This window comes from Oculina patagonica, chromosome 6 (assembly GCF_052425735.1).
Source record: "Oculina patagonica isolate OP01 chromosome 6, crgOcupat, whole genome shotgun sequence".
NCBI lineage: Eukaryota > Metazoa > Cnidaria > Anthozoa > Scleractinia > Oculinidae > Oculina > Oculina patagonica.
In genome coordinates this window covers 35,988,510-36,001,997 of record NC_135763.1, presented here as the reverse complement: position 1 = coordinate 36,001,997, position 13,488 = coordinate 35,988,510, and the positions used below count along the sequence as shown (strand labels likewise).

General features: G+C 40.6%; 2 protein-coding genes across 2 annotated transcripts in view; one reads left to right on the top strand and one right to left on the bottom strand.

The window, feature by feature from the left end:
• LOC144657274 (large ribosomal subunit protein bL9-like) overlaps positions 1–13,488 on the top strand; it is a 79,310-nt gene that overhangs the window by 58,747 nt on the left and 7,075 nt on the right. The window lies entirely within an intron of this gene.
• Positions 1,470–12,529, bottom strand: LOC144657266 (von Willebrand factor A domain-containing protein 5B1-like). Its single transcript, XM_078517583.1, has 6 exons — positions 9,958–12,529; positions 6,712–6,826; positions 4,555–5,882; positions 4,202–4,380; positions 3,273–3,893; positions 1,470–2,227 (listed from the first exon to the last, which is right to left on the bottom strand). The coding sequence occupies exons 1-6, from the start codon at positions 11,193–11,195 to the stop codon at positions 2,175–2,177; spliced, it is 3,534 nt and encodes a 1,177-aa protein (XP_078373709.1). The 5' UTR covers positions 11,196–12,529; the 3' UTR covers positions 1,470–2,174.

The window sequence follows — 13,488 nt, the reverse complement described above, 5'->3', positions numbered from 1 at the left end:
AAGACGTTAGGGTTTGGGCCTAGTGACCCATATCGGGCCGGCGCGTATTTTCGGTACCGGTAGCACGACGGCGTCTGACTAGGAGTGTTTCCTCCTGGATGGAGAGAGCCACTGTGAGAGTAATCTGTTTTGCTCAAGAACTGCACAACAGAATAACGCCAGCCACTGCTCGAGCCTGAGTCGCGCTCGGTTCGGAGTACAGCGCAATCGCCATTAGGTATATATAGATTATATATATAGCGAGAATTTTAAACAATAAACCTTGCAAGTAAAATTCTATATTTGCTATATTTCACATGTGAAAAAGACGATACGTCCAATCAGCTTCGCGTATAGCTTTCTTCACATGTGAAAAATATAATCAATCAGCATCTAGAGTAGTACGACTCAACCAATCACAGCGCGAGAATTCAAATGGTTTCCAACGAGGTTGAGAAAGCGAGCGGCAAGTTTGCTCTCAAAGGCAGTTTATGTTTTGAAAACATGGCTACACGTTTCCTTTCTTTACAAAAGTTTGCCTTTTAAGAACTTAATGGAAATGCAAACCAACAGAAACACAGTAAGCAAAACCTTAAGAATACAGCAGTGATAAAAATCATTCTTCAAAAACGAAGTGAAGACAGGCGAAGGCGAAGTGTCGATAAGTGAAAGCGAAGACAAGACTTTCATCGGAACTTACAACACATCCGCGGACTTTCTAAGAATATTCGGCGCTTTTGGGATCGTCTTGGTTAAGTAAATTGCATTTTTAAACTGTATCTACGTCGTAATTATTGTTTAATTAACCGACTCCTTGTGTTGTAACAATTTGTTCACAATTCACCAGTTGATTCGCCAGTAGTTTATTCGCTTGTGGCGAAGTTTCCTCGATGCGATACGAAGTTTTTAACGTAAATGTAACGCAGTGTGTTTATTTAAATAAAGTTCTTGTCTAGGAGAGTTTGTCGCCAGTAATTTTTCTTTTTTACATGTATATGATAGAAATAGCGAATTCGCTTGTAAATAAAAAAAAAGCTTGGTGCATTTGCAGCTTTGTTTTCTCGCGCCGTTATAACTGCAGCTGTCAAAGGTTATAAACTAGAAAAATCGGCGTAAAGTGTTCAATGGTTTGAATTCTCGTTATATATATATATATAATAAACAAATTACAGCATAGAAAGTGCTTTGAACGAACGAGTGAGCGTAGCGAACAAGTGAGTTTTCCAAAGTTTTGAGACTCGTGAATAAAAATCCGTACGGCGCACCAGTGAATTGTTCGCGCAAACTGACAAAATGTTACCGATGGGTTAGCAATATTCACGCAACACTGAAAGAACCATCTGGCTTCTCCGTCGACCCTCAGGATCGGAACGGCCTTTGCTTACGCTTGTTAACTGCCGCGCAACATTCGATATTCGAAGCCCGCAAAGAAAGCAGTGGCACCCAGGGCCCTCACGGTACAGAGAAAAAAAGAAAACCAAACACACACATAAAACAAATTTAATGTTTAATGTCTTAGCTGAAAAGCTGTTGTATCGTCAAAAATAACTGAATAAACACTACTCTATACATCTAGACGTTTCATGTCCGTTTTGTGACAGATTCACAGACTCCTTGGAAAGGACCTTGGGGAAATAAGTACAACATGGCCCGGTTCTTATTCTCTGTACATAGTTCTTTCATGATTGGAGGGAGAGCAGTTACCTAACACTATTTTTTTTTATTTTGGAGAGGTGTCCTTAATTTCAAGGACGATACACTATAAGCTAGCTTTGTAATATTTACAATGGGAAATCCACGTCCATGAAAGTTCAAATCTGATTTTGAATACAACCATTCCGTCAGTACGCCCAGCCTCCTGCCTGTTAGAGGGTGAATAGGGTCATGTGAATTCGCTTAACCTCAACAACTTTGACTAAATCCATCGATCTGCAAATAATGTTGAATAAATTCGGATCCATAAAACTGTTGCTAGCGCTCGTGCACTTGTATAGCGCGATGTTTTAAACAAAAGGGTGGTAGCCTGATAGCTACAAATCTAAATCTGGCTAAAATGCAACTTTTAAAAAGGCTCTAGGACAATGGAGTAACCATACACGGACAAAGGATGATGTGTTATGTAAACTCAATGGCTTTCTAGCTATTCTAGAGATAATGACATAAAGTTCTCCTATTTTGCCACTAAACAGTCACGCTTAAAAGATCCAGGTATTTCTTCGAGATTTTAGTTTTCCCGATAACGATGTTTCTGAAAATAAAACAAAAGAGACAGACATCAAATAAAACAAAACCAAACCTGGCATTAAAAGGAAGTAATTTTAAGAAATCAACACAGCTCATTTTGTGTTTTCCTCACTTTCAAAAATGTCGGCCACGGCCGTCAAATTTTCTATATGGTGTTTGTGGTGTGATATGAAAGTTTAAGTATAATAGACACACCTAGGATTTATAGCCGAAGAGAAATTTGATACTTAAATTAATCACTTATTTACCTTTAAGGGGCAGTTCTACCTATCCTTTTTCCTTACGGAGAAAATTTGATAAGAAAAACGACAAAAGTGCAAGGCCGATACAGCAAAAATACGCTAGACCGCCAGCAGCCTAGCACACATCCGGCACGCGAGCGTAACTTTATTATTATATAAATCAATCAATGGCAAAAACGAGAATAGATCCTCCTTCCCTTCGCCCAGGATTATTCTACAGGGGGGTCTGTCATCAAATCTGAGAAAGATATAGATAATCTTAGCGATATATTTGTCTTTGTTTGCGTGGTGGCCATTTTGAATTTTAATTTTATACTTAATTATTCTCGGCGCACGATCGGATGTTCCGAGAATATCCGAATTTTGACGGCCTCTCGGGCACTGTAATTTTTTTTGCCAGACCTCGCAACAGTCGACCACGTATTTCGACTTCAAAATGGCCACCTAACAAACAACAACACATATATCGCACGGTAACATGAACTATATTTCCTCTCATTCTTGATTAATTTAACGATTTCACGAGGTTAGCTCGAAGCAATCAAAGTTTGTTAGCGATCGTTCGTTTATATGTCCCGGAGGGGGGGGGGGGGGGATTTGGTCAACGCGTTAGTTCTTGGGAGTAATTTTTCTGGTTTTCTTTTCTTCACTGGGGGTAAAAATTCGTGTTTCCTTTTCAGCTCCCCCCTCCCACCCACTACCCGCCGCCCTCCCGGGGGGCATAAATAACGAACGGTCCCTTATATCGTGATAACACTGTAGCTACACTTTGACGCTAAGCTCAGAAAAAAGGCCATTCACATCCACCTATTTTCCCGGCTGGAGGCACGGTGTCAGGCGTTTTTCGCGTTTCTGTTTCCAGAAGCAGAAGCGCTTGATAGGCAAGAGCCTTCAAATCATCGGGCGAAAACCCGCGAGGGCACGGGATCGCGCTCATCCAGTTCTCGGCTTTCTTCGCCGCCAGGCTCCACTCGGCCTCGAATTGGCGCCTCTTTCGATACAACCAGCTCAGCGCAAGCGCAGTAGCCCACAGCTGAGAACTGTTGTCGCACTTGTCGGAATCCATCAGCTCTTGAAGATCGTCCGCGATATAAACGGAGTTATCAGCCAGCGGAGACGCTTCTTGAATGCCGGCCAGAGGCAGTGCCAGGACTTCTGCGAAAGCGCAATCTATACTCCAGCTTCCCTGAGCGGACTGCAAACTGATCATGCGCACAAAAGACAAATGTTGCTTGGTCCCAGGGCTCCAGTAGGTATCAAAGCTGGAGGAAGCGAGGAGTTTGGGTTTGTCTTTCGAGGTAGATTGTTGCCTTTCGCCCAACACGCATCTCGTTGACAAAGGAGGAACGTGCTTACGCGGACTTTTGCTGGGAGATGTTTCAGTGTCTTTTCTCGATCCAGTTTCTTCGCTTTGACTCTCTGGGGTGCCTTGAAAAGTCAAAGTAATTAACAATAAGTAAAGAGCGGTTTTCAATTGAGTGTCACAAAACCGACACAAAAGTAATCACAATGGCTAATACAACACAAGTATACAATATGAACTCTACGTAAGTACACCTAAGTAACCAGCGCCAAGCGCGGGAAAACGAACTTGATAAAGTCATGATTCGTTTTGGTTTTATCTATTTGCTATTAGAAAATTTCTTTGCTATTGATATGACTGATAAATGGTGTTTAAAGCAGATGACGGGCAAGCAAAGAAACGAAAAAGCAAGGTAGCAAAAAAGGTTCTTTACCAGTTCGTTCAAGGCGATAGAAATCCACTGGCTCTTCTCCAGACTCCAGAACGGGGTTGCTCCCGCCCTCTGCGAAATATGGCGAAATGTCTTGGTCACTGCCATCCGGACTGGGGAGACGCCGACCCAGGCCCTCCGTGAAGCCAGAGCTTCGCTCCAGGACTTTGACTTTTCGATTCCTTAAAAAGAGCCGACAAAAAAAAAATTATCAGTAAATAAATTAACCAAGTAACTAGCTTATATACGAAGCTGTCTATTATAACATTCCCTAGCATAAGATTCCATAAAATAGCCTCTTAAATACAAGTCGCTTGCTTGCTAAAAATAAAAATTCGAGTTTTATTTTCACTCACCCTAAGCCAGGAAGATTCTTCTTCTGCGGAAACTGCAAAGCACTCAAAACCTGGTCGTCATAGCAATACTGATCACGTGCTACAAGAGCCGTGTGCCTGGAGTGTACGCTAGACAGTTCGCTAATTCTTTTCACTATTTCAATAGTCTCCGTACTTTTGGAGTCCACTGAAGACTGCAGTTCCCTGATCAGCGAGCGCGCTAACAGCTGGTGAATTGTGGGACGCTTGGAAGAACCGCCGCACCGGTTCACCGGAAATGGAATGACTTGCTCCATTTCCTCCTCGCCGACAAATCCCCGGATGTTGACTGCGCCAAAGTCGGCAGGCACGCCAAGTTGCGATAGAAACTCGCTGTTCTTGAAAATGTGGACGGCAGCTTTCCTTGTGCTGTCAAATTCTTCAAATGTTGGACTGTCGCGTGACCAATCGGTTGCTTCTTCTTCCTCGAGACCTTGGCCTATTCCAGCCATGGCTTTCTTGCTTTCATCTGGACTCTTCTCGTTTTCCTCCATGCTGAAACCAACGCCGCTGTCCCGCTCGTATGCGCGCACGAGTTTTGGCGACCTCTGGTGCTCACGGGATTCATCAGCGCACTCTGAGTCATCTGCATGCACTACACCGTCTTTGATGTCATTGAAAAAGCTACCCAAGGCAGCTTCAAACGTGACATCGTCTTGTAATGTATGGTTTGGCGGCTTTTGACTAGCCGAGTTAAATCCATTATTATTCTGCTCGTTAACATCTGTGTGGTCACTGACTTCCCCATTGCGTGACTCAATGGGTCCGTTAGTTTCAAGCGTAACCAAAGATTGCGTGATTTCATGATCATCTTCACCGGGTTTTTCCTCGCTAAACTCTCTGCACATGCGTTTGAGAAGCCCATCGGCAATAGCTTCTATCGTATGCGGTTCAGGAACGCTTTCCATCTCGGCATCAAAGCTATCCTGCCCAGGAACCTCCGCCTCGTCTTTGAACTCGTCGTCCTTTTCAAAGTCATCCTGGCTCAAGCGTGGCGATTCGTCTCCCTCCATCAGCAGCTGATCTTCCGCCAGGAGATCGCATTCATCCTCAAACCAAAACACTTTGACAGAGCTGTTTGAAAATGACCTCATGCTCCAGTCCATTTTCCTTTTTATGGGTGTTCTCGGTGACTCTTTCTCCTCGCCGGGGGGACGGTACAAAATCCCATATATCACCAAACGCTTGTTGTTCTGCACGAACGGCAGAAGTTGTGGGGTCTGTATGACGTCGTATCCGTCAGGGAGGTGCCAGCTGACCTCAAGGTCTGTGATCGCTGGCTGAAGGGCATCCGCGAGCGCTGCCATTACCTGAGAAGAGAATGAAATTGGAATATTAGAACGATGCACGCCGAAGGAAGTAGGAGGATGCGCACTGTTTATCATTTTGAGTTCTTTCCTATGAAATATCGAACTAGCGAAACAATTTACCGTGACTCTGAGTTTTTGGAGGAGGGGGTGATCAAATGGATGCGGTACGTACGTTGCAGTACCGCAAAATGCGCAATGGTTTTCCAGCCTTTTGATTGGCTCTATTCTCTGTACTGTACATGAAATAAATACGGTATCTTACGGAACAGGTTGCGTAATTGTTGGTAAGTGGTTCACTAGTACCCGCGCTTAACTCTACTCTCTGAAGCCTAATTCGACTAGTACTATTGCTCCTCCCCCCTAGATGAAATGCTAGACCACGGCAGCTAGAGTACCCATTTATACACCTGGGTCCAGTTGTTCAAAGCACGATTAAGCTAATCCAGGATTAGCGTAAAATTTCATTTCAATTTTATAACATTTCTTTGAGGTTTTCTTTTAATATTTTCTGTCCCCAGTTTTGACATGGACCAATCTCAAACTTAACAAAACATTAGCTATGGAAAACCCTTTAAAACAAGAGAAATTAAAATCTTGATCATCCTTTAATCCTGGTTTAGCGTTGATCGTCTTTCGAACAACCCGGCCCTGGGGTGGAAAAGGCACTTTGGGAGTAAAGCGTCTTGTCCAAGAACACAATGCAGTGACCCCAGTCAGCGCTTGAACCCGGACAGCTCAATCCGGAGTGCAGCACTCTAACCATTAGATGCGTGTAATTACAAACTCGGCTTTGAAAGACCGATAAAGTGATAATTTGCTTATTCGTTACCTTGACGGGCATCCGCTCATCATCCGCTATAAAGTACGCCTGACCCCTACCCGCTCCTGCCACGCCTTGCACCAGGTTGGGACACGCTTCCGGTCCAATTCCAAACGTGTAAAACCTGATGAACGTAAAACAAGAATGTATCAAGAATGGAGAACATAGAAAACTTTGACAACTTTCAACCGTCTGAGAGACCGGCCCTCGTGCGGTTTTCTTGTCAATTTCACAACGCCGATTATGATTAGAGTCTTATTACAGCGGTTTCGATTGACTAGAATTATCCGTTATATGCTTTGACTGTAATTTCAGTTTGTTGTGCTGAAAATGTTGTGAAACGAGCCATTCCCAGTCAGGGCAACGCTAAGTGCTGGTTGCATGTTTTCCCGTGCTTCGTGCAGGTAACACGTTTCCCCGCGCTTGCTACCTTTTACATGTTTTCCCGCGCTTGGCGCTGGTTGCATGTTTTCTGCGCTTGGCACCGTGTGCATGTTTTCCCGTGCTTAGTTGGCACTTGTTACTTGTTTTCCCGCGCTTGTCATCGGTTGGCGGTTGAATGTTTTTCTACACTTGGAACTGCTTGCAAGCCTTTTGTACGAAATACATTTGTTGTGATTGGCTAAATTTGACAAACATGAGTTTTGCTAAAACGATGCGCCATTTTCCTATTATGGAGTGTCCGGTGTACAAAATAAATTAAACACAAATTGCTGTATTTGGAACATTCTTTTTTGCGAAAAGTCTCCTTATCCGCCAGCACAAGCAGCAGTATTCAAAATTAACACTTTTATATAATATCTCCGCTTTTACTGAATTCAGTCGTCCAGACTGGACTTGCAAATAATAAAAGGTGACGAGACTACAGGAAAACTATTATACGTGATTCAAACCGGTCTGAAGTTAAAAAGACGATAGCAGCTGTGTCTCTAATAACTAAATGCTGAACGCAATCAGGAAAACACTGAGACGTAATTACGCTGGAGGAAATTTACTGCCCTTTTAAAGAAGCTTTCAAAGGCGTAAATTTCATTTATTGTGTACGGCTAACGAAATAAACCATGACAAGTCGGCTAAGACAAACGGTCCGAAAAGAAGGCGCTAAATAAAAATCATAAGCTATTAAGAAGCGAGCGGTAGTCTACCTTCGGTTGCCCCCCCCCCCCCCCCCGGTTCTTCCCTCATGAGAGTTTTTTTTGGCCGCAAAATAAGAACAAAAAAACCGGCTATCTTTTTTACTCGCGTTTATCAGGCGCAAAGGATGCGAAACTGGTCTTCGGTAAACTAAAAAAGGCGCCTAAAGACATTTTATTCGCAACGAAAAGTAATTTGATCCGGAATAATTTTGTTTGATCTCAACAATACTGTAGCACCGGCAAAATTCGCAAAGGAAAGCAAATTTAATCAAACATGCAATTTGCAGTTTGTTTATGACCGAGTTCATTTTGCTTTCAACAAGTGACTGATGAGCATTTGTGACAGGGTCTTTTTCATTGAGTTTATCGCATCCGGAGTTCCTGCTTTATTCTTTTCGCCTGATCTTTCAAAACACCACCTGTTTAGGTTATATCTTCTTTTGTTTGAACTAATTTATATGCAAACGACAGTATCTACTTTTCCGACGAGACTTTACCCCTGCCTCGCGCTGGAAATTGGTTTTAATTTTCCGTCAAAAGATTGCAACAGAATTTTAAAAACCTGTCGAGAAATAATTCCGTTCGAAAGCAGTATCATATGAGAATTTTTTTTTTTTTTACAGTAGTTTATAAACAGATGTTCTGTACAAATAGTCATGCAAAATTATTCACGCTTTAAGTTCAGGATAATTTCAATTTTAACGGTGTTGCTTTCCCACTCCAAACAGAAAGCTCTCACATTTTTCAAAAATATTATTTACTCTAACCACATTTTCTGATTTTTTAAAAAAAATCAAGAAACTGATACCATTCTCTCCTCCTTAGCGATTTTTTCTTAGTTTATTAAACTCCTTGCAAAATTTCAAAGTGTTTACACCTCGGGCTTTTAAGTAATGGCTAAAGCAGACGTCACTACTTAGATCTCTCAACTCACATCTTCAACTGTCAGTGCAGTTCGATTTTCCCGAAAAACGAAGGAAAAATAATTAAAAAAAGAGACGCCCCCCTTGGCTAAACTTTCAGAGGAATCTTCCGGTTCGAACAACGAAAAATTAACCACGCATTGATCCGCCAAATTTATGGCTTAAGTTTGACGAGCATTTTCCTTAAACTTTGTTTTCGTTTCAATTTAAAATGTCGGAACTTAAGTCCCTCGTTCGCTAAGCCGATTTTAATAGCTTTAAAATCTGATCTAAAAACTGTAGAACATAAAATAACGAAGCAAATTATTCGACAGTGAATAAAAAGCATCTTTTTCGATCTCAAAACATCCATTACAGATGACAATAGGTTTGTGTTTTAACATTCAAAATAAACTTTCTTGGGAAGAGGAAAAAAACAACAACAAATTTTCGTCTCCATGTATATATATATCTAGATCTTGGGCGGTAGTAGATATAAATTTCCGTTGCAAAACGACCGTATATCAGTCAAAATTAGTTTTGTACATTAAAATCTGGACTAAGATCGATACTCTGAAAAATATAAAGTTAGCAACTTTTCAAAATATAAGGACATGTTTACACTAACATAATATAAGTAGAGATATTGGTTTGGGAAACGCCGAATACACACATAAAAACGAAAATGGTGACTTGATAGTTTTTTTTGAACATTGAAAAAATATGTACGAGTTTGCTAACAAGAATCAAAGCTAAAGATGTTTTCATGAAAATAATTCAGTCTTGTTTATCAGAACACATTTTCTTGCGTGGTTAACTCTAGATTTTACTGTATAGTAAACGATTTAGCGATGGCCTTTCTATTTCTCTTGTTGTTTATAGTAGATTTAAAAAGATCATAGCATATTTTGTAAAATCGTGATCGAAGGCGGGATAAATTAAAGCAACACTAAAAAAATATATTGTATTTCCTCGCAATACATTAATCAGTGACAAACCTCAGCGACACATTTCGTTGTAAGTTCAAAAATAAAATATTATGCACGGCGAAACAATTATCGGCGAGACGAATGGAATAACAAACGATATCATAACACCAGTTTCACCTGTGTTGTGAAAAATATTCTCAACAAAAAATCAACCAGCACCTTGCAAAGAGAAAATAAATTTACACAAAAATGTTTTCAGAAAAAAAAAATTAAACTCAAAAAACTTACCGCGTTGTATAGGAATTTCGGCGCACAAAATCCACGACCTCTAAAGTATTTGATATACCACCATCGGTCAACATAAACACTGTTCTTCCCACTCCAAGCCTTGTCGTTTTTTCAAAGATGAATTCTAAGGGTAGAAGCAGATTTGAACCGCCTAAATCGGCTCTCATTTTGTGCACATAAGCGCAGGCTTTGCCTAACGTCGTTTCGTTGTAGGGTTGGCTATCTTGGAACAAACTTCGATAGTAAGATCCGAACCCGATGACATTAAAATAACAGTTTGTGGGCAAGCTTTTGAGGAAGAGAATCAGCGTTTCTTTGACATGAAAAATGTGATCTCCGCTCATACTTCCACTGCGGTCGACAAGGAAGATGTATTCTCCCACGGCGCTCAGAGTGGGTAGTCTTGGGGTATAGTTGATCATGATCGCTGCTTTCTTGTGAAAATCTTCCAGAGCATCTAACTGGTTTGAGCTGTCCATTTTATCCTGAGCGCGCAGAGAGTTATAGCCTTTCTTTCCTTCCTCGATCAAGACATAAGGGTCGTACGGATGCGAGAGATGAAGTACGACCTCAAGTTCTCTGTCGTATGTGTGCGCCTCGGCTATCGTGATGTGAATCCGGGAAGCGTTCGTTGCCCGGCAATCCGCGTCGACTTGGATTGCGTGCGTTCGAGACGAGCACCCGGCTAATAAACACGGCGCGGCCACTTCTAGTTGAAGCTCGAAGCTGTAAGGCTCCTGCGTCTTGCGAGGAAGGTTCGTAATGAGCATTTGTGAGCCGTACAAATCTGTTTCTTCATTCTCATCGCTCGCGAGACGCGGAGTGAAAACCGACGGCAGAATAAACAGCGACCCGCCAGTCGTTTCATCGGTTCCAAGCTCTGTAATCAGAGTCACTTGAACAAATACAGAAGTGAGTGGAGGAATTCTCCCCAAACTCAGCGAAAATAGATCATCATCGCGCTCTTCTAAAGCGAACGCGTGCTTTTCAGAATTACGTGTGATGGTCTCCGAAACTTGAGTGCTGACATGGCGTTCTTCAATCGTCGCTTCAAATTCGACTACCGTAGCTCTCTCATCTTGTGGGAAAATAAATAGTCCTTCTACATCGTATTCACAGTCATTGCAGTACGTTAACGTCGCTAGAACTCGCGCCGCAAAACCATTCACCTCGGCAAAGATGCTCGATGCCTTTAACTGTAGTGTAGAATTTGTATGCCGGTTCACAAGTCCAGTCATTTTTTCATCTAAGCGAATTCGCTTTAAGTTCAAATTTATCCTCACCGCTGGCTATCCAAGCTGCTTTTCAAATAATTTATTCGCGCACTGAACAATTTCATCCACAGAGCAAAAATACACAACAAAAGCGACTTGCGGCTTTTTTCCAGTCGGAATTATTGCTGCGATTATTAAAAGAATTCCATATTCATTTTCCGTCAACTCCAGATGTGCGTATATTATAATTGTAATTTGTTCGGAGTGCTTTAGGTTTTTGACTTGAAAACAATTTACAGGAGAAGCGTTTGTTAGTCTCAACATCCGTTTTGTGTTCAACAGCCAATAAATGGAGTTAGCGCGGCACTCAATTAGAGCGGGAAGCCATGTGAATGCATAATTTTTTATTACGCAAAGTGAGCGGGGCACGAGCCCGCAAATAAGCCAATCAAAGCGCACGGATTAACCAAAACTAACCCCTACTTTAAAATAGCAGCCAATCACATTGCGTTTTTTTCTTTCCAATGGCGCTCGCCTTCTGTAATAGACAAGAGTAGCTTAAAAACAGTTTTTGTTTTGATTTTTATTACGCCTCTTTCTAATTTCGAATATTTCTTTTTCAAAAGCCAATTCGATCGATTTCTCGCTTTCTTCCACGCAAACAGAACATTATCTGCGAATGTTGTCGGCTTCAGGAAAATTAATTTCACGGTCAAGGTTTATATCTTTTTTATTTATCAGTCACGATTTATTGTTATGTTTCATAAATTTGTGCGTTATGATTGAAATAAATTGTGCGTTTCTGTCATAATGTCAAACGAAATATGGTATTCAAAACGATGTGGTCACATCTGAAAAATATTATCTCTCACTGGGTCAACATGAGATATGGAATTTGAATCAACATAAGATTACATTCGCGGTTTCTCTTCTGAAGTTATTACCCCGATATAAATTATACGCTTGTGTGTTGTTAAAGAGCTTTCGGCTAAAAAAAAACGATGGTAGATCCTTTGTAGGGAAATACATTTGCAGTTTCCTAATAGCAACGCTAAAAAATAAATAAATTTATCATTTGGATTTCTTTGCTTTTTATCACATTTTCGACACTAACTTATCTATGGTTTGTTTCTTTGACCGGATAATGAAAAAGAAAGGTTTGAAACCGGGAAAAATCTAAAACATTTTCCTTGCGTTTTGAGTTTTGTTGGTTTGGTTGATTTTATGGTAAATTACCATATATTCTTATTCAAGATTGGATTAGACATTTTCTAGTGATTGTTGTAAAGCTTAACCAAGGCAGCAAGTAATAAATCAAATTAGAACCTTGGAAACGTCTATCTGGTGACTGCGGGAAGTCCGCGCGGAAAGAATCAGGACTGATTTTTTTTTTGGCCGAAAATTCAACAACTCCGCTTTAATATTACTGCTATATCTCAAAAGAAAATTGTAAACTGAAAAAAAAGTGATTATCACAGAAAGGCGCTACTTTAAGAGCAGTTGCAAAGTTTTCAAAGCCGCAAGCAAAAAGATGATTGCACAGATTTTCAACTTGATTCTAACCCACGAACTCTGTGATAGCGATGCGATGCTCTCTCAATTAAGGTCAACAGTAAATGAGGAATTTATTAATAGAAGATTAACAATAAATTACATTAACAATAAAAACCTTAAAATTGGTATGTGGCCAAGCCAAATGGGTTTTGTTGCTAACCGAGTGTATAAACTTTAAATTACGCCGGATGACCAAATCATAAACACATTTCTTTCTAAAACAAATCTAAGAGTTGGTGGTGTCAGAGAACAATCCAGTATATATTTTTCCAATTTATTTCCGTTTCATAAAGACAGCTCATGATGGGAAAGAATTCTAGCTTGCTGGCAAAAAGTTAAAACACGCAGAACTCATGGAGAGATTTCACCTCCTACAACAATATAAACAAGTTTTGTGAAAGTTTGTTTTTCGACGATTGTCTATTTCATGTAAAGCCGCGCGATTTCTGTAAAATTAAAGTAGTTTTAAATGGCATTACTTATTTTTTTTTCTAGCCGCAATACATTTTAATATTATAATAATTTATAGACAAGTGACTGCCGTAAAATTAAAGTGGTTTTTAATGGCATTATTTTATGTTTTTATACCGCATTCAATGCCGCCATATATTTCAATGCAATCCTGTTTTTTTATTTTTTTTCTATCGCCCTCCTTTAACTTTAAACATATTTCGATATCAGGAAAACAAACAGACTGACGTCAGAAGGGAGTCTGATTAATTAGTTTTACTGAAAACGAGCAAAAAGCCATTTCTATCTAACG